This window comes from Lepisma saccharinum, chromosome 4, assembly GCF_977018435.1.
Source record: "Lepisma saccharinum chromosome 4, izLepSacc3.1, whole genome shotgun sequence".
In the NCBI taxonomy this organism is placed as follows: Eukaryota; Metazoa; Arthropoda; class Insecta; order Zygentoma; family Lepismatidae; genus Lepisma; species Lepisma saccharinum.
In genome coordinates this window covers 115,020,500-115,042,936 of record NC_139232.1, presented here as the reverse complement: position 1 = coordinate 115,042,936, position 22,437 = coordinate 115,020,500, and the positions used below count along the sequence as shown (strand labels likewise).

The 22,437-nt window shown below is 38.2% G+C and overlaps 1 protein-coding gene across 5 annotated transcripts in view; it reads left to right on the top strand.

The window, feature by feature from the left end:
• inaE (inactivation no afterpotential E) overlaps window positions 1–22,437 on the top strand; it is a 264,162-nt gene that overhangs the window by 210,028 nt on the left and 31,697 nt on the right. For 2 of the 5 annotated variants that reach the window (XM_083121264.1, XM_083121262.1), the window contains exons 6-13: window positions 8,618–8,752; window positions 10,208–10,267; window positions 13,456–13,658; window positions 14,570–14,795; window positions 17,971–18,048; window positions 19,351–19,574; window positions 20,608–20,749; window positions 22,221–22,432. In XM_083121264.1, the coding sequence (XP_082977390.1) occupies window positions 8,618–8,752; window positions 10,208–10,267; window positions 13,456–13,658; window positions 14,570–14,795; window positions 17,971–18,048; window positions 19,351–19,574; window positions 20,608–20,749; window positions 22,221–22,432 (1,280 nt within the window). The remainder of the gene's footprint in view (window positions 1–8,617; window positions 8,753–10,207; window positions 10,268–13,455; window positions 13,659–14,569; window positions 14,796–17,970; window positions 18,049–19,350; window positions 19,575–20,607; window positions 20,750–22,220; window positions 22,433–22,437) is intronic. The other 3 variants (XM_083121266.1, XM_083121265.1, XM_083121263.1) reach the window with 2 other exon arrangements.

Here is a 22,437-nt window from a genome sequence, read left to right as displayed (position 1 = left end):
CAGTCCCGATTAGCCTTTCTGTGCGTAAAGTGGACTTCACACCACAAATCAATCAATCAATCGAGTCTCGTCTCCTCTACCACTCTCCCCACAAGTCTCGACGCTACGAATCCTCGAAAAACCTAATTTCAGTATAAGATCGAGTAACGCCTCTATGAATTTTCTGTCCACTCCACGGTGCCAGGCTACTTCAGTCCATCCACTAATATAGTATTTAACAGAAAGTCATTCGGTAACAATGGCCAAAGATGAATACATTGTCGATTACACTTGGCTTGGACTCCATTCGGCGAGAGACTCGCTATTGATTAAGCCAGCTCGAAACGGAGCAGTTACACGCCCCGAGCTGTCCTCTTTCCTTTTTCGTGACGCGGTGGGAAGTGTTCGTCCAATTCCACTGCGGTTTTCAATTAAGCCTCGAGTTCCTGCCTCGATATATTTCTCTGGACAAAGACTGCTGCTTCTGGCCGACACTTGTTAAGCCCCCGGCGCCGGTTCCGCGAGATTAGAGGCCCCTGCAGGATGAGCGCTGATTGGAGGACACGAGACAGGAAGCCAAGACGAAAGTAACGCATCCTTTGATTCGATTGTGAGGGCGCTTGCAATTACTATGTGATTCACTGGGTAGAATCTTATATTTGCATGTTTTTTTAGGCAAGGAGAGCTTCTGAGAGCGAGACTAGATTCTTGGAGACTTGTCGGGAGGAGGTCCAGAACGATGCATGTGTCTGTAAAATAGAGGCAAGACGTGTTATGACTTGTTTATTTGCTCACAATATATATATATATATATATATATATATATATATATATATATATATATATATATTGTCAAAAAAGTACCGGGAATTGTAAAATGAAACGCACAATTTTAATTTATTCATCAATATTTATTTTTTCGGCTTCAAAGTAGGCCTCATTTGATGCAACACACATATGCCAGCGTTTTTTCCAGTCTTGGAAACACTTTTTATAGGCGCTTTCCGGTATGGTCTTCAGCTCCTTCCACGAATTTTGCTTTATGGCTTCAATCGAGTCAAAACGGGTACCCTGGAGCGGCAATTTTAGTTTTGGGTACATAAAGAAGTCACACGGGCCAGATCTGGTGAATACGGTGGTTGATCGATGGTATTTATTATGTTTTTGGCCTTAAATTCGCTCACAACTGTCGCTCTATGCGATGGCGCATTATAAAATGCACGAATTGTTCTTCCACAAATCTGGGCGTTTCTGACGGATTTTCTCACGCAAACGCTTCAATACGGCCAAATAGTATTCTTTATTGACCGTCTGTCGCTCTGGAACGAATTCATGATGCACCAAACCACGAATATCGAAGAAAACAATGACATCACCTTGACTTTTGAGCGACTTTGACGTGGTTTTTTCGGTTTCGGCTCGTCTTTTGTCCTCCATTCTGATGACTGTTGACTTGTTTGCATGTCAAACTCGTAGACCCATGCCTCGTCACCAGTTATGATGCGTTCCATGAATGTGGGATCAGAATTGGCGCGATCCATCATGTCTAAAGAGACCTGCTCACGGTACTGTTTTTTGAAGAAAATTCAGCTCTTTTGCAACAGCCGTGCGGCGACGCGTCTCATGCCCAAAATATCCACCAACATCGAACGAACAGACTCGTGAGAGATGTTACGGTCACTATAATGCAGAAGGCCTTAGAAAGTTGGCTTCGCGGGCTTACAGCAGACAACAATATGGGGGTGTGTCTGCGAGAACCAATCAGGTCCGCGAATGAGCGAGCCCGGTTGCCACAGCTAGCTCTCGCTGCACCCTTCTGGAAGGGTGAATGACCTCTGCCTCTTGCTACCTCGGCCTGTTTGTTCGGCTGAGGAGCAGACGACACGAGAGTATCGGCAATAGTGTGCGAGCGACGGCTGCTGTTAGCCCGCGAAACGCTCTTTCTAAGGCCTTCTGCATTATAGCTATCTCTCTTAAGCTGGAATGGCGATTATCGAGCACAATTCCTTTACTTTTTCGATGTTTACATCGGTTGAAGAGGTCGAAGGTCGTCCAGAACGAGGCATGTCTTCGACGATCTCTCGGCCCTCCTTGAACGCTGATTAACCTAAGTCTTTTCTAACATTTTTAGCGAGTCAGTACACGAAATTCCGTTCGCAACACAAAATTTAAGGCAAACTCTTTGTTCAATAATTTCTTTCATTGTAAAAATCGTGATGCACTACTGAAGTGGACTGATTCAACCAGCTGTAAACAAACTGGTTGACAGATCGCGCTCATGTTTGGTATAGTAATTAAGTACAGTGCTACCAACTTACGGACATTTTTTTTAAAAAAAAAATCAGGGCGGGCCTTTTAAATTACAAATTCCCGGTACTTTTTTTGACAGAAGGAGAGACAGAGAGTGAGTTAGAGAGAAGATAAATGATAGAAAGACAGATAAAGACACACAGAAAGTAGATATAAGACAAATAAATACAAAGACAAGTAGAGATGATGATACAGAGGAAAATAGAGAGAATAGAAACGAACGGTAGGTAGATAGATAAAGACAGAAACATAGACACATAAACAAACATACATTACGATTGTTGTAGATAGGCGTTTATCGTGCAAAAACTTATCTTTGTTTCATATGTTTTTTCTACATTACTCTATGTGATTCGTTTCTGCAATCATTACACAATATTACTTTTTATTGGCGTTTGAAAACTTCCTATGTGTCATAGGTACTTTGGGAGGCAGAAGGGACTATTTCACGATAGGGCCGAGCGCATTAATACAAATTTAGGGAACTACTTTCGCACATCAGCTGCAATGTTAACGTGAATGAAGATTAGTTAGCTAATGAATTAATATCGTCACTATCTCTGCTGACGCCTACGATTTGTGGTTCCGTTTCAATTTATAAATTGAGAACCTCGGAAAAAGAGGTTTCGTATTTCATCGAGCTCTATTGATGGCAGCACCTGCCTCTGGAGCATGGATCATTTAGTACAAATGCTTCTTGGGGTTTCAATCGCTATTACGCGCAGCTCAACCTACGATAGCGCTCGGTTTTTACGGCATGGTTTTAAAAGAGAAACGCCATAAATCGCAACAATGGATAAGCGAAATCGTCCCGGAGCGAAGGGGTTTTATGGTTTCCGCTACGTCCACGGCCATTTTTGGCTGCGTCCCTTTAAAATGTCGCCCGCTCAAGGTTACCCTGAGCTCCCCGCTGCTGCCCCCTCCATCTCGTTGCTGGCGAAATGTCAAAGGTTGCCTCGTGCCTCGTCCGGCCGTGGTGCAAAAATTCCCTCATGGAAAACATTTTCCCCTTTTTTAAAGAAAATTTCCCACACCCTTAGAAAAATTTCCCCTTTAGAAAGGAAAAATCTATTTCAAACAAAGATTTCTCTTTTCAACGGAATAATTCGTTTTATCAAAGGTCCTATTCAAACAAATGCCGGCCCCCGTGGCGAAGTGGTTAGCACAAAGCGCTACGACGCCAGGGGCCCCGGGTTCGAATCCCGGCCTGGACATGGATGTTTGTGTGTATCCATTCATCAAATTTCATCATGTCATCGCTCATACCGACCCATCTTCGCAAATTAGCCAAGAGTGGCACAAAAAGCGATGGAAAAAAAGGAAATCAATCAATCACTTTTCAAACAAATATTTCCATTTTCAACGAAAAATCGCATTTCGATGAAAGATTGACACTTTTGAAGAAAAATTATCCTTCAGTCAAAATTGCCTTTACAAAGAAAGAATCCAGTGTTTCCATTCCAGAGAAAAATGTCTTCTTTCAAAACAATTTTTTTTCGAGTCTTGGCCTATTCATTTCTCTATTCGAACGAAAATCGAAACCATATTCTACCTATTGACTTCTCACAAACTACTAGAACGAGAAAGAAAACTTCTATCTGATGCCGTAAACGTTCCTATTTCATGCAGCACCATCTATATTTGTCCGACAATAGAAAATCTGAAGTCGATATTTTAACTGACTTCGAATATCTCTGAAATGACTGAAGCAGATAAAGAGCTGAAAGCCAGTAAAAATACACTCGACTGGCGCATTCATTTTTGTAAGTTATAGATGACGCATTGATGAGACCGAGTTGGATCGACTCACCTCGAAAGGTTCCGGGTTCGAGATCCGACTTTCCTTTGCGATCTGCTCCTTCATCGATCTCATCTCATCTTCATTCGCCCTCATCGTTGCCTGAAGAGGCAGAAAAGTAACAAGAAGTAAGAGAAATTCAAAGTAGAATGTTAGAGACGACAATCGAATGAAAAGGAATCGACTATTGATTGCTCAGAGACTTCGAGATACAAATATAACATTTTATGATCTGAAAAATTCCACGTTGTAGTTGAATAGGGTACTTTAATCGACGCACTCGAAGCATATTCACATATCAGAAACAACTAATTTTATGTTTTCCCAGTTTAGTCCGTACTAATGAAGTTTTTACAGTAATTTTTCGATAACAGATTGCAGCACAGATGGTAAATCAAATAAATGGCTCCAAGGAAGAGTATTCCGAATTCCAAAAATGGGGTGTCCAAACAAAATAAACTTTGTGGCTAAAATTTACCTTTGCTTTTGGACTTCATTTTGAGACGGATGAAAATTATAACACAATATGGCCTCCCTTAATCAGTTTCATGTAAGCATTACTCATCCTTATCGCCGCAGCCAAATGTGGTAGAAAAACGATACAAAAGACAAAATACGTCGATGACCTGACTCCCTTCCAAATTCGTGGCGACGCCTACAGTTATAAATTATTGGGAAAATGATTCAGAAATCTATAACGAATTAAATATCGATATGCAAGGGGGTTTACAGACCGGCGACAAGCGATACGGGAGTGTCGCATTGAAGAGATAAGCGACACAGCCCCTTCAGTCCATGGGAGATTTCAGACCGAAGCTACAAGAGGCAGGCGACAAACGACAGTGGATGTTCACAACGAACATAGACCCTTCAATCTATAAGCAAGCATTCACCATGCATACGCGAACAACAGACCGAGGCCAAGTCCGATTCACAGCTAGAGTTTAAAGTGGGATCCTAACCAATGTGCAATGCGCCTCCATCGGGTATCGAACCCGGGACCCCTTGATTTCAAGTCGAGGACGTTATCTCGACGCCATCGGGGAGCCCTCTTATAGATTCTGATTCAGCGGCGTGTTCTCCCATGTACATGTCTCCATGTACCGCCTGTAAACCAATATTTTTCACATATGTAGAAATTGCAGCAAAGTTGCGGACTTCTGTTTTTGCTTTTCTTGCATGCCTCCATTGGTGTTTTGTTTATATTATATCTAATTAGTGCACAATAAATATAAGTATACAAATGAAAATTGTTGCGGTAGACCAGGTCACTGACGTACGCAGGATCTTTGTCGGAAGGGGCTGGAATTGTAGAGGTGGATAATCCAGAGTTGATTTCTAGGGGGGCGAAATGCGCAGTAAGATAAACATTCCTGTCTCAAAAATGGGAATCAGAAGTCATTTTAAGACGAGTTTGTATTTGTTTTTTTCCCAAGTACTTTACTGCTTTTACCTGAAAATGTTGATTTTCTCAAAATTTCGGAGGGGGCATAGCCCCCTTCAGATCCCCTCTGCGTACGCCAGTGAACCAGGTCAAATTTTCAGAATACACCACTGTTCTGATTATTGATGGAACGCATCAAGGTTGCACACTAAACGTAGCTCAAATGCGTTTTGTGCAGTTCCGTTAAAAAAATCCCTTTTTTTCCCTTTACGTAGAGGGAATTTCCCCTTGCGACTTCCTGCGAACTGACCTCGAGTCATTACCACGGGCTGTGATAGGCTTCGGTTAAATCATTCAGAGTCCGTTCTCGTCAAATGGAGACAAGTGGCTTTTCCCGTCGCTAAGGGGCGCTGGTGAGTGAGTAAATTATTTCCATGCTTTCCTCCATCTTGCATGTTGGATGGGTCCTGCAGGTGTTGTGCCGTTCCTTCGCACGTCGCTCCCCTGAAATTTTAAACCTCGCTTCCTTCTGGGGGATTTGTCGAAAGAACGAGATGAGAAGGGAAGGGGATTGATGGGGCAAGGGGGTTGCCATGGGGAGACCAGCAGGCGGTCGCCTTGTGTCACATCCATGAAGGTTTCTAGGAGGACTGTTGAAATCGAGTTGATCGTCAGTTTGCAACATGTCTGCGTTAATTTGAGTTCCGGTTAGGAATATGCAGTACATACGCTAGACAATTATGTATTGCATTTCTACGTCGCTTTTCTGATTAGAAATGAGCTATTCATAAACTTCGCATGAAGATGTGTATTATTTCTTTTTTGGTGATTCTACAATGCATTAGTTTTGGCTGTGGGCCGAGATAGCGCGTGACATGGCGCAGATGCCGGCATTTTCGTTCCGTAACGTCTCGCTTACTTACGCACATATCTTTAGATTGTAGACAATTATATTTATAATAGCTGAATTCCCGGCGTTGCCCGGGTATTAATTTATCCCAATCTTCTATTAGACAGGAAAATAATGAATTCTAACTATAGTGTAAAATGAACTTGGAGTTGAACGGCATTGGGAGTGTCACTATTCATCTTACGAACCCCGAAAACTATGGATTCCACACTAATATCGGTCGTTTTCCATGTCACCCCTTCTGACCCTCACCCCTAGGGGTGTCAATGTAACTAATCTTACTTACAGGTAAATGTCATCGTGAATGTCACCAATTAGCTTAACTACTCCGAAAAGTATGGATTCGACACTAACGTAGGTCATTTTTGACATTTTATTTTTAACCCCCTCTCACCCCCACGGCGATAGGTGATGAACTTAGAGTTGAACGGCATTAGGAGTGCCACTGTTCATCTTAGCGACCCAGAAAACTATTTATTCCACACTAATATCGGTCGTTTTCGATTATTTTACATGTCACCTCTTCCCACCCCACCCCTAGGGATGCCAGGGGTGTCTTACCCTACAGTATTTCTTTCCTGATTGCAAGCGATATGTGTACCAGGTTTTTTTTAAAAATCACTCCAGGCGTTCGAGAGTTATGCTGGAACAAACATATATACAATACACACACACACAGATCCATTTATATAGATTTATATATATATATATATATATATATTGCATAACAAGTACTAACCTGTGTTAGAAGACTTGTTCAAAGTTGTTCACACGCTATCTCGACCCCAGAGCCAAAACTAACGCACCGTACGTCGCGTTTTCTTATTAGAACTTCACATGAAGACTATGTTGTATGGGTCATTCCACGTCAATTCATCCAGGCCATGTCACCCACCATCACCGATTTTGATGAAATTCGGTATGCTTATAGAACGTTCGATGCTGATTACAAAAATGACAACTTTTTTAAAATCGGTCAAGGGGTTCAGAAGTTACGAGCTTTTTAAGAACTCCCTGTACGCCACATGCAGCTCCACTTTGAATGGCACGCATTAGGTTATAAACGATCGTATCTTCCCTCGGGTTTGCCGTAGAAACTTCAAGTTTGTTTTCTTTTGTTCACAATAGTATAAGCTTTCATTGAAATAACGTTTCAGATGAATGCATCAATAAACATGTATTTGTATATATAGTTTTATGTATTTTTTTAGAAAAATAAATGACTAACTTCAAGAGCGAATTTCATGCAATGCTCCCCCTTCAAATTCCCCCCAATTTGATATGTAGCTAGCTCGGAGTGTGTACTAATGCCTGATGGAAAAATTGGGATGGGCGGTTCAGAGACAGGGTGATAAAAAAATAATTTCCATAAAATGACATTAAAAGTAAATCTTATTAAAAATGCTTATGTATTTAGCACAAAGCCTGAAGTACATTATATTTCAAGCTACAATATTCAAAATTTATGTTCACTATGTGTGAATGTAAGCATAGGCGTAACCTGGCGGGGGGCAAAGGGAAGCTCTTGGCCTCTCCCAAATTTATATAACATATATTTGACATGGAATGAATGACCCGTATTGCATTTCTGGTGATTCTACGTCGCTTTTCTACTTTGAAATAAGTAATTCGATGAAGAATATTTCATTATTTATTCTACATCGTTTTCTACCTCTTTAACGTATTCACGACAATGAAAATAAATGATAACTTCATGAAATGGGTGAATGAACTGGTGCGTCGTGTTAACCGCACTGAGGCTTGCGTGTAGGATGAGCAGTTTGTGTTGATGGTACGTGAAGGGCAGGGATGTGATGAGGACATGCAAGTAAGGGAAGAGTTATGACTTATTGTTGTTTACTTCGTAGTATATTTTACTATCTTTTGTGAAGGAGGGAGACGCTGAGCCAGTGGTGTATTTAGAATTTCATCTCGAGGCTAAGGTTTTTATCCCGTTATCTCTGCTTATTCTGTGAAATGCATTACAGTTGCGACTTAGGACATCCATGACCGTGGATACTTAAGAACATATTGTGAAAATAATTTGGAGGGGAGGGGGTGGAGTACAATGGAAGGGGGAGGTACTGAAGCCAATGACTTCCCTTTGAATTTACCATATAGTGGGGTTATTGGCATGCTATTGTGTAAAATATTGCAGCGAAGTTATGAATCGTGAGCATTTCAATCAATATTGAGCACACATATTCACATATTGTAATATTTTTGTTATTTTCAGAATTCTTTTGCGGACATAGCTCGTCTTTTGTCGGAATTCTTCAGGGACTTGGATGTGGTTCCTTCTGACGTAGTTGCTGGCCTTGTTCTTCTCCGGCAGTACCAGAAGATGGAAAGAGAAGCGATTGTCTCACAGGTAAGTTTGTTAAATAAATATTTCAATGTTATACTAGTTACGTAGTAAAAAATCAAAATAATTGGTAAGTTATCGCAATAAGGCCCACCTAATTAATGTCCACGTCCTGAGGCAGTATCCCAGCACACTCCTCATGGCACCATGTCCCGCATACCACACAACCTCTTGGGCCTTGTTGTGTAACATGTCACGAAATGCCTTTTCGTAATATTACAGCTCAGTACAATAAAAGTACAACGGGAAACACTTTGTTGTTGTAATGGACACGGTCAATGTTACATGCAGACCAAGTATTATCCTACCGTCTACAATACATGAACATATATAAGACGAAATATGTGGTTTGAAACTTATATCTCACTTTTTTGCAACGGCATCAAAACTTCGGACTGCTCCAGTTCCGCGACGACTCTGTACTATGCGGGAATTACGGGTAACGTTCTTCCTTGAGTACTTTCAGCTCTCATACAATGTTGCCATCTGGCAGTCGCTCTTCATAGTTTCAGAGAAACAGTCAGTGGGCTTTATTGTGGTCCGGGCCTTACTGCGGTAACTTACCTTACATGTTAAAGCCGATCTTTACAGGCGTTGAAAACATGGCGTTGGAACCACCCGTAAGAATGATCCAGCACTTGAAGTGGAAAATGTTAGCTAGGGGATGCTTGATCAAGCCTTGGTGGATTCTTCTATGGTTTAACGTGGTGACAATGAGACACCTGGGGGATGCTTTGAGAAATGTTTGCTAGTTGAACAATACCATCCCCCCTTACTTTGAGCACTGTTTTAACTTTGTTTTATTGTTATAATTAATATCAAAGTCATCGTTTACAGTTGTTTTAAATCCAAGAAATTTATCACATACAAGTTACTTACGTTTAACGCAGCTAGATGTCAGTGGTTCTATCACTTATTCTTACAGCTCATGTTATCAAATATTTAACATGTATAACCACTTATATCAGGGAAGAGAAATAACACATTTTTAATGACAGGTAACTTTTCTTGGTAGACATGGCATAGCATTAAGAGGCCATAGTGCGGGAGTAAAAGTGGAAGGCAACTGCCCCTCCCTCCGCCATGCCTCTCTATTAATTGGTGTTTAACTCCACTTTATGCACAGTAAGGCTAATTGGGACTTGACCTACAGTTTAAAGTGGGATCCGAACCACTATGTGCCTCCACCGGGTATCGAACTTGAGTCCCATTGTTTACAAGGCGACGACGCTACTACTGGACCACCGGGAGGCCCTCCTTGCCTCTCTAATAGGCCCGACACTGTATAGGGGTATATTGCAGGCTTTCATCATTAGGAAGCATCAGTGAAGACATGTTCATTGATACTTTTATCAGTGAGAATTTAAACTTCACCTCTCTAGGAATTTTTACGAACCCACAAATGTGTATTTGTAGTTATGTTATTTGTACTTATGGACTATTAATTTTTTTTTACTTCAGAAGTTCCATTACCAATGGATAGATGAAGGCTTTCAGGATTATCAATCAGGGGACGAGGAGGTAGTTCATTCCTTTGTTCACTCTTGTGTCAATAACTTATGGATCACGTTTTGCTTTCATAGATTTCAAATTTAGCAACTAACCATGTTAACTGTTTTTTTTTTTTTCATGCCTTCACTTTGTGTTTGCACCAGAACCACTTTACGAACAGAGCTAACGCTTAAGTTTGTTTACACTAACATCCTCATTAGCACTAAGTTTGTTTGATTTGAACTGTTTGAAATCTAATAGAACACAGCTTATAAACAAAGATTGGTTGTTTTAAGTCCACTTTATGCACATAAAAGCTAATCGGGACTGGACCTACAGTTTAAGGTGGGATCTGAACCACTGTGCCATGTGCCTCCACTGGGTATTGAACCAAGGACCCCTTGGTTACAAGGCGACTGCGTTACCAATACGCCATCAGGGAGGCCCATTATAAACATAGAGCTTTAAATGCAGTCTTAAGAGGGTTTTCTTTCTGGTAGTTTTCATAGCTAGCTGGCAACACTACATGTTTAGAGGGTAGTAAGGCACCTTTTAATTCTGACTTCTAGGAGATTTTCTCCCCCAATGGAGATTACTTCCGCCCTATGCATTATTTTGTTATTTTTTGTTGCTTTTTTTATGTTAAATGGGATAGCAAGATTAAAAGATGATGAAATTGGGCAAGAAGACAAAGATGAACCTAGAATCATTCCTTGAGATTCAACCACAAGGCTTCATAGTACTCTCACTTGCTAAATGTTAAACAATTACGAATATAATTCACCCAGTGTTTTGTTTTAACTATAAACGACTTATAAGCAAGGTAAGAGGAAGCGCTAGCATCAAAACACTTCCAAAAATTACTCCCAGATCTCGCATAAGTGTAGTTTCCATTTTAAGGAGAGTTTCTTTTCCTCATTCAAGCATAACTCACAACCAATGATGTGCCGCAGGCTATTTGTCCACATGCATTGTCAAAACATAATATATGCTTACATTACATTGGGTAATAGTATATATAATCTGTTTAGGCAATACAACTACATAAATAATTAATTTACTAATTTACAATGCTGTTTTGAAGGCAAAGTGATATTTACATTACAACAAAACATTCTAGAATTATTTTTCAAGTATCAAATCTGGAATAAATTTAAAATTTAAACAAAAAAAACAACACATGGCAATTGTTGGTCTAAACTAGTATATATTTCTTCAATCACGTGAATATATATTATTTATTCATACTTTACCTAAAATTGTACGTAATTGTACAGGCACTTCTCACACTTCTTGAAAAACTGAAATGCAGGATAATTTTAGTTCACTTCAATGCTAGTTGTTAGGCTTACCCTCACAGTCATGTTGTTTACATAGATTCCATTTTCTATTTTTATTACACTGTCTACATGTAGATGTAAACTATCGTTGTTTGTGCATAAATGCACTTCACTTCTCACAGGTAAGATGGATATCCTTACACTAATACATAGCTTCTGCTGTGTTTTATGCATCGATAGACATATTTGCAAACTGAGAGAGAACAAGGTAACACACTCGCCAACAGGGAAGAGCTGCTTAATGAGCGGAAACAACACAGAAATGTTTTCGTCAATATCCGCAAAGCTGAATTCGCTGTTGTTCTTGTAATACCTCTTCATCTCTTGCAAATTACACCTGAGCATCCTCCCCTCTTTCCAGCTTCCCCCCCCCACCACATTCCTCTCCTCTGGGGCAAATTGATCGATTCTGGAGAGTCAGCCGAGAACATCTGACAGGTTGTGAGAGAACCGGAAGTGTCTGTTGCCTTTGAGTAATTTAATCCGTCCAATTCTGTAGCCAGGAACCTAATTCATGCTGCTGTCGCCCTGAGCTAGTCCTCAAAAGTACACTCCCTCTTACCGATATATAGTTTAAGTTGCTGATAAGGCACCTGGTGCATAATTCATTAGATACTAATCAGTGTCTGGAAAGTTACTTTTTAAAAGCAACTAAACCATGCCTGGAAAGGGGGATATGCCTCATCCTGGAAAATCGATGTCAACTTATACATATTTCACACATATAATTTAATTTCAGTCACATTAATTTATGTACAGTTATTATAAGTGTATTGCAGGTCAAACTGAAGGAATGTATTTTGAGGAGCCAAGCTATTAGGGTGAAATTATACACAATTTGTCTCCATCTGGAGAAAATACCATCCTTGCCCCTCCCTGGGAAAAAACTGTGGACGTCCATGAACTAAGTTACATTTACTTCACTCAAAAGTACCTCAGTTACACTTAACTGTACTCATTTAAGAAAGTAATTGTTATGGTTACTAATTTGACAAAGTAACCCAGTTAGAGTAACTCATTGGAGAAAGTAACACAGTTACAGTTTGACAATTACTTTATTCTAGATAATATTATTTTATTTCATTGTTTTAGTATATTGTAATGTTTGACTGATGGATGAAATAAATCTAAATCTATATAACATATTTCATGCATGAGTCAGAAGAAGAGGGTCATGGATATCTGCAAATTTTATCCGGGGTGGGGTGGGGAGCAGTGTAATTTTTCGCAGGGAAAACAAGGAATATTTTTCCCCATAATAGCATTGCTCTCTCTCAAGAAACGCTCCTTCAGTTTAGAGTTATGTTCCTGCAACACTCTTCTAATAGTTAACATACATTACTAAACCGAAATGATATTATATGTGTGAAATATATAATTTTAGGTTGAAATTCATTTTCTAGGGGGCCTGCGGCTCCACCTTGCCCCCTTCTGGTCATCCATGCAGGTGTTCTTTTTTATTAATGGCCATGAAAAATTAACATTAATTTTCATTAGATTATAATTAACTTTATATATATTTTTAAATATAAAAATACAGAGGTAATATAATTTCAAAGTAAACCCCATACTTAAAAAAATGACTTTTTTTTAAATAAACCATATGTTTGTTCACTAATATTGACTGAAGATGTTATGATATGCCCACAAGCAAGTTCCACTTCCTTTACATAACTTTTTGTGATTGCATTGTGTTATCACACTCCTATTACTGGTACATCTGTAGTTTATTGAAGTATACATGATTGATTCACAATATGACCAGAAAAATATTTGACGGTCATAGGAAATTGTTTGGCCAGAAAATTTTGTTCAACTTTTTCACATGTGCAGCTGAAGTGCTCAGTGTTAATTTTTATATTTTTTCTTTGTTTCTAGCGCAAGAATGATACCTATGAATTTCTGTCTGGGGTTGCGGTGACACCAAAGACCCAGTTTGTGACCCTGACCGATCCACAGGTGCTAGAGGATTTTCGCAATGTGATCCACTACATGAATTTCGCCCTCGGGGCCTATGGATGGCCTATGTTCCTCATAACTCATTCAGGAACTGGTGTTTGCCAGTTGTGTCCTCGACTAAGGTAAATCTGAGAACAGAAATATGATTTTTTTGTAGGCTTCGATTTTCATGCATGTTTTTTTCAACTTCCACTAAGGTTGATATGTTCCTGCCCTACATAGAAATTAATGTAATGAAAAAAACACTTAAATTAATGCTTTTTAAAGCTATGTGCTTTGATCATATGCAATGTGATGGAGAAAATATCTCTGACTGTTGCAAAATAGATTCAACTTTCTCCTTTTGTGTCTGGTGAAGTGAAAAGAAGCTTCTTTATTGTTGCATTATTGTTTACCACGTAAAGTAAAAGTAGTTTGTAATAAGAAATTTATTGTCATTAGTGTGTATTCATGTAAGTTCTATGTCTTGAGTGCCATTTTTATTTAATATGTTATGGTAATTTTTAGATAATTATTACCCTGCTTATACAATACAAGATTTATTTTTATATGCATGTATTACTTTCATTAGATAACTTAATTACCATATGCATTCTTAACATTTATTTGCATGTTTCAATGAAATCGAATGCTCTAATCATCAAATCTTGATTTATAGACCTGAAATATCAAGATTACAGTTTCTACATTCACAGATTTTTCATAAATCTCTCCAGTACATTACATATTTCGCCTTGTATTTACTTGAAATAACTCTTCAAAAAAGAACGAAACCAAAGTCAGTCTTCTGCTGTCAGCCATCACAGTGAAGGAATGAGTTAGATTGGCCACACTCATAATTAAAAACTATAAAAACCTAGCATATAGTTTATACTGAAACCACAACATCGCTTGGTATCTGTATCGCTGGAAGCTCTTGCAATTCACTTTAATTTCAGCGTGGCCTATGTCACATTGTTCATGCAGGAGATTAAGTGTACACCAGAAAGTGAACATGTTACTTAATGGGGAAATTTTCCCATATGTTAAACAGGTGCTGCTGTTTCCCATGTTGCTGTGGAAACGACCCAGCCACCATAGTGGAAGACAACTGCTGCCAGTGCAACTATGCTGCCTTGCGGAAACTCCTGGAAGTAGGAGAAGTGGAGGTTGTTTACGCTACATACCATGTCGATGTAGGAGAAACACCCTTTTTTGTCGCTGTAGATTATCTGAAAAAGAAGATTGTCATCAGTATACGTGGAACATTATCTATGAAGGTAAACAAACTTTCATTTCAATTTCAAGTCAAATTTCAGTTTGCAGACAAAAATGGCTTAGTGTTATGCTAATTGCACTTTGTTTGTCTTTCAACAACTTCGGCTAATAATTCAGAGTGAAATAGCTCATGATATACAGAAAATATGTCACGAAGTTACAAAAATTGTCGCTCAACATCCGTGTTGGACATTCTGTACCAATGAATAACCTCTGACCTCGTCACAATTCCAACAAGGAGATATTGATTTAGATTAAAATGTTTCAAATGTATTTTCCAGGAATTCTAAAACTTCTAGAATTCTTCACAATATTTCATGAACCCACATTCATTGTTAATTTATAATTAAATACCAGTATTATTTTTATAAACAACACCAGGGATTTTTATTATGGTGTTGTTTATAGAGACTTGATATTTTGGCCAATTAATATTAGCCTTCATCAAGAGAATGTTAAAATAACTATTATTTACATGACTCAGGAGGATGTTAAGTAATTTTACACACGCACACACACACACACACACACATATATATACAAACAGAGATATATATATATATATGTATATGTACAGTATATGTAAATAACTAAAATATAGTTTTTCCAAGACAAGTTTCGTGTTGTCCATATGCGTTTGTAATTGTCCTTTCATCTCATTCATTTTATCACCATCCATCCTCATCTTGCGATTAGCCACAAGTGGCAGAAAAACGAAGTAAAATAAACTAAATCAATCAGTCAACTAAAACAAATATAGTGTTGTCATCATTTATGCATCCCAGATGAGGACTAAATTTTGTGTTCTAGTTTTATATCCCTGTATATTTTTTTAAAACTTTTGTAACCTTTCATTACTTATCATTCTTTTAAGTCATGTGACTAATAGTTGTTTTAACATTATACTGCTGAAGGTTAATGTTAAATAGTTATAATGTCAAATTTCTATAAAAAACAAGATAATAAGGTATTTTAAATTCGTTTTATTATAAATTAAATCTACAAACTTCTCATTTTTATGAGTTACCATTAGATCTGTGGACACTAGTGCCATCTACCTGCCATCAAGAGAAGTAATACAAACTGTAATAATCTATGGCAGACTGGAAGGTTATAAAAAATTATGATTCAGCCATAATTTGTGACTTGGTACCTCAGTGACGGAGCATTCTTGTAGATGTCCAAGGACTCAGGTTTGACCCCCGAAGTTGAACTACAATTTTCATACCTTTTTCTATAAGTTGTCTGTTAATGTTAGCATATACACTTGTAAAAAGACGCAGATGAAGTGTTTGAGCTACAAGATAACAGATGTTGGTCACCTTCTTTAATAGAGTTTCCCAAGGTCCTTTGGGGATCATCAAGCTGGCTTCTTCATCGAGGGGGGCAAGAGTGGGAAATAAATGATGAGTCTGTAGAGGAAGTGGGGAGGGGGAGTAAGTAAGAGCTTTACCCTCATCCTCCCTTGTCTCATAAAAGAAAGAAACATGAAAAGTTCTTGCCTCTGTTTGATTGCTACTCTCCTCCTCGAGGGACACATTAACGGCAGCCATTTCTTCGCTTCCAACGCAACATGGAAGGATAAAAGTTTGAGGAATACTTCCCATTTACATAAAACATGAAGAGTATTGCCACACATTTCAAAAATCTCTTTTTATGTGCTTCTCCCTCTCCTTCCTGGTATATCTTTCTTCTGTTAGGCAGAAATGAGAGGGGGAGGGGGGCAGAGGCTAGCCTGAGTCATATCTCTTCATCTTTGTTTCTAGCAAGGTCTTCCATACCAGACATATTGCAGTTGCCCTGAATGTACTTAATTGATCAAGATATTCCAGTATGAATTATTGAACAAACAGAGAACATTTAATTTCATGGAAGATGTTAAAGATGGAAATCAATTTTAGCATTAAGCCTTAAATTCCAGATTGGAACAATCTATATTTACGCCAATGCTTGATCAGGGCAAATGGGACAATTATGTAAATGTCAAGGACATATTTAGGGGGTTCCGGTGGGTCTGCACCCCGAAAGACTTACCAAGTACTAAAATTTAGTAATAAAAATGTATTTGATATTGATATTGATATGTTGTTTTAAGTCCACTTTATGCACAGTAAGGCTAATCGGGACTGGACCTACAGTTTAAAGTGGGATCCGAACCACTTGTGCCTCCACCGCGTATCGAACCCAGGACCCCTTGATTACAAGGCGACGATGCTACCACTGCGCCATCGGGGAGGCTCTAAAAATGTATTTGTTTAGCATTTGTTGTACATATAATCGAAGGTTATTTATTTCTGCTGAACTTCCTGGAAGACAAGGATTAGATTGGGATCACACGGCTTTCAAGTGGCAATACCTGAGATGATTTATATGCACAAAATATTATTCAGGAACTTTACTTTTTGTCAACTGAAACTAAGATCCTTTTTTGTTGTTCAATATATATTAAATTCTTTATCTTTTTTGTATTAATATCCCCACCAGGACACTTGTTTTTATACAAATTTTGACGATCTTAACTACACATAAGCTAGATTATGAATATGTGCTGTTATCTCTATTCTTGTACTTTATTTTTATCTATTCATGTAATAATGGTACAATATTATTTAATAAATATTATTATTATAAATGGACCTATACATTATATTAACATATTAATTTGCACACGTATACTATTATTATTATTATTTCTGAGGCAGTTGGTTCGAACCTCTCCCCCCCCCCCCAAAACTCAACCCCTCGCACCCGAAATGTACCTGCTGGTGGTATGTGACTCTGGGACCATATTGTGGATCAGTTAATGTTTCGGACAAACATGTTTGCATTGATTTATGAGCTTTTAAGGTGACTAATTATGACTGCATAGCCATGTAATGTAATAAGGGGCAAAAGAAGCTCCTGACTTTGAAATGAGCAGCTTCTAAAGTGTATTTTAACTTTGTTGCTGTCTTGTCATGATTTCTCTTGATGAAACAGAAACTTTGCAACTGGATGGCCACTTGTTCAGTACAAGAGACCGACCAATATGTCAGTGCATCCAACCCTAAAGTCTCATTGGTGTATCAGGGGAAGGGAAAAACTTCATTTTACCTGAAAAAATAATGCTTTTTATGTTGTCCTTATGCATTTTTAATTAGCATGATATTATATATTGTTACTTTATCTCTTGTTTAGGATGTGATAACAGATCTTAATGCTGAGGGGGAACCGCTACCTCTGAATCCAATAAATGAAGATTTCCTTGGGCATAAGGTTAGTCATATGTGTTTGTTGTGATTTAGTTAAATATGTTTTAATAATGTGTTATTTTAAGCAGTATTGCTTGTTCAAAATATGTGTCTATTTTATTTACTATTTCTCATCTAACTGTATTTTATTTATGTCGTTCAAATTTAATTCATGAAGTGATAGGTGCGTGTGTGGGTGACAGCCAGCAACAGTGGTTAGATGAGAAGTATGTCAGTAATATAACATGGGACATGTTGTGGTGCATGTGAAGCAAAGACAGTGTGGCGGACATCGGCAGTTCTTTTATGTATTCCATTATGCATTATTACTGTGTTATATGCTTAGTGTGACACACAGTCATCACAAATTGTACATTACCATTTGTTCTGCATTATATTAGCCTAAAACAAGTGAAGAGATACATATTTCATTTAAAGTTCAATCTAATATTAGGTAAAATTAATTTTTGTGGTTCTCAGGATTTTTCTTAACATTTGTTTATTTAACTTTTCCATGGCCAAGATGAGGATGTGAAGCTATTTTACCACTTAACCATGATTTAAGTTTATGTTATACTTTTCATGTATTACGAGTAAATGCAAGAGCACAAAAACATAAAAGCAACGTAAATATCTGGTGAGACAATAATAAATTGTGTGTTATAAGTGTGTCTCTCAGTGACATATTCTGAAAATTTGACCTAGTTCACAGCAACAATTCTTATTTATTGTATATATTTATTATATATTAATTAGATATAATAGAAATAAAACACCAATGCAAGCATGTCAGTGAAACAAAAATAGAAGTCTGACAACTTCAAATTTTCCGGCAATTTCTGTTCATATGAAAAAATCCTACCGACTGTGCCATGTCTCGTTTGTCTTACTATTATTAAGTTTAATGTTACTTTAAACACTGTACTTTATTGTACAACACGAAGTATACCAAGGACTAACAAGGTTACAAGTAAAGAGAATAGTTACAAGGACGTTCACTGTTGGTCATGTTAACGTAAACAATGATGCCAGTTCCTTCTTACTAAAGGCACTGCTCACTACACATATATTGCAGTTCACGGGTGGTAAACCGGGTAACATGGGAGAATATGCCACTGATGTCTCTTCTCTCCATATTTTAGACACATTAAATTTTAATATTTAATTTCTCTTTCATATTTGAGTCAATTTCTTCACAGACACACATCACTGCCACATATAAATTCTCAGATTTCAGGTCTAGGTAAAACATTTATTGAATCATTGGTGTCATAGAAGTTTTGTAAAACTACTCAACTTGCTTTTCACGCATTATGTTTTCCCTCAGGGCATGGTGCAGGCAGCAGAATACATCAGAGAAAAGATAAAGGAGGAGAACATATTGGAGAAGGCCTTTTCCCACAATCCTGACCGGGGGACGCAGGAATTTGAGTTGGTGTTGGTGGGACATTCCCTGGGTGCAGGAACTGCAGCTATCCTGGCCATCTTACTTCGCCAGGAGTATCCCAATCTGCAATGCTTCTCATACTCACCACCAGGGGGACTACTGAGGTAAATGTCACATCCATTTTATAGTAAAGATTCCTAAGAAGTTGATGATGATAAGGTTTTAACATTTAACTCAATTAGTGTTACTGATAATTGAAAGGTAACTAAGTTTCACAGTTACTTTCTGATGGAAATTCATTTCAAGCATAATTAAACACACACAATTATTGATCATTAATTGTAATAAAACAAATATATGAAGACTTACATGTGTTTTATTTATATATGTAGTACATAATATAAGTTTTCATATATTCATATTATTACAACAAGAGAGAAATAACATGGAAGACATCAAGTGCAATTTGAAATGATGATTTGCAATAGTGAGTTCTAAATTTAGCAGCTTCCTTGTCTTAGGCAATTCCTCAAAAACCTTACACCTTAGCATCCAGAGAAGACACATATTTTGAAACACCTTTTGTGAATGAATGTATAGATATATAACTGCAATTGGGAAAGAAATAGGTAACACTCATCAGACACTGGAAAAGTTTAAATGTTTATGTATCATCATTATCGCATTTAAATCCTTGCACAAGATAGCAGAGTTGGTGGACTAATTTTAGAACTGCATATCCAAATGTCCTATGTTAATTTAGTTTAAATATTAGTTCTATAAAGATAATCAAAGCACATTTGTTGCAGGAAGAGATTACTTTGAATATACATGAATAATGAGAATTCATAGACTATTGAAGTTTGAGAAATAAACTTGTATGAGGAAATGAATATTCCTTACATTGTTTTAGAGTATAATATACTTCTTTTAGTAATGGCAAATAATAACAATGTGCAGTTTTCTTCCCAAAAATGGAGGGTTTATTTCTTTGCATGTATGATTGCACTTGAATCTAGCAATGTGTAGTACCCACCCCCACATTCCTAAGCAAGAAGTTTCATCCTCACATACTGATTATATCAGATGTTTTTTTTACCTCCCTGTGAGATTGTTTGTGAGATTAATGCATGTTGATATCTGCCCATGTGATATGTTCCTGCTTCTAAATTCGTAATGTTCATTATTTACTTCTAGTCTGCCGGCAGTGGAGTATTCAAAGACTTTCATAACATCTGTAGTTGTCGGAAAGGACGTTGTGCCCCGAATTGGTCTTCATCAGCTGGAGTCGCTGCGAGCGGATCTCATCAATGCTATCAAGAGAAGTAAAGACTCCAAGGTAATGACATGTAATAGTTTGATGGACAGGTATTCTGTTAGGTCTTCAAGTCCCTACTTGATTTATATCTCCAACATAATTTATTATTGTCTTAGTGCAGTACTGATTGGTACTAGTGGTAACAGTAAAATACGTTAAGATTGTCAGAAACTTGGTTTAATACGAAATGAATGTACCAAAATTAGGAAGTTAACATGTTCTCTTAACTAAAGGTTAAACCAGGGTAGCTCAGTCTTTAGAGCATCTGACTACCATGCAAGAGAGTCAGGTGCGATCCCCGGTGGGGAGAACCGGGATTTTTTCCACCTGTTCAAGTGGCTCAGGCGCCCACCCAGCATCATATAAAGTGGCTACCTGGAGGAAACTCTGGGGGGTAAAGGCAGCCAGGGGTGTTGTGCTGATCACATCACCACCACCTTCGGCCGTGTTAAATGTTAACTCATTTAGGCTACAAGAAGTGAACTTAGGTGTCTGAAGGAAGGCTAAATTCTTTAATGCCATGTGCCCTTCACCAAACTACATGTATCCATACTTATGTACAATGGGAGAATGCATCAGGCATTAGCCTGGTCATAAGGCGAGTATCAAAACACTGATAATATTATTATTATTATTGGCCATCACTGTATCTGTGCTGAGTGAGTAGTCCACTCCATGGGTACTAAGCTATGTACCTATTTGGCACACAGTTCTTGTCCTAACATCAGCACCAGACTTTATCACAATACCAACATACTCAAGACCACCCACAGCAGTGCTTAGAGTGGGGGAAACATAGGGGATGCTATCTCCAAGTTAAGAAAATTCTCATAAAGCATCTCCCCACTAGAATTTCTCCATGTTGATCCATACAAGCATCCCCCCCCCCACCTTTCCCCAAAGTGGGCAAAACATCCTTCCAGCAAAGGATATCCATTTCGATGACTGGGGGACAGAGTAAGATTTCATATCTTGTCCCTCAGTCGCAAAAACTCATATTTTGCCTCTTATTATTATTATTATTATTATTATTATTATTATTATTCAATTCATAAAATTGAAATTGAATTAAAAGTACCATGATGTTGTTCTCAGACTCAGACTTGAGTCCACTATTTAAATAGAAACTTGATTCGACTTGCTTCTTTCCATAAACATGTCTCACTTTGTTGATGAACAGTTCTTGGTCTCTTTGTGCAGAGACCATTTATTCTGCTATCTTTCATGGCACGCCTCATCTGTGCTTTCACGCTACAATTTCACCATTCGAATTTTATTAATTTTCCCCAGATATCTCAAGGAGAGCAAGTACCCCTAAGGTCCCCCTCTGCAGATGCCCTTGAACATACTACAGTTCCGTAAACCAGTTACTGGTTTTCCAAACACAACTATTGCTGGCTCATGACAATAGCCATCACCAACCCTCCTTGAAAATTGTAACTGCTCCTCATTCAGTTTTGAAATCATGACTCAAAATGTGACTCTTTTTTAGTGGAAAACCATCACATCCAGTGTAATGTGTTGTGCATGCAAGACTGCCGAGGACGAACATGGGGAGAATTTTGAGATTGAGAAGAATAAGGATGCCATAAGGGAAATAGCATTGCACCCTAGCGACAGCAGTATAGCGTTAACAGTCCATCAGCCTTTGTACCCACCTGGGAAAATCATGCACATCGTGCGGCACCATCCTAAGAAGGGAGAGTAAG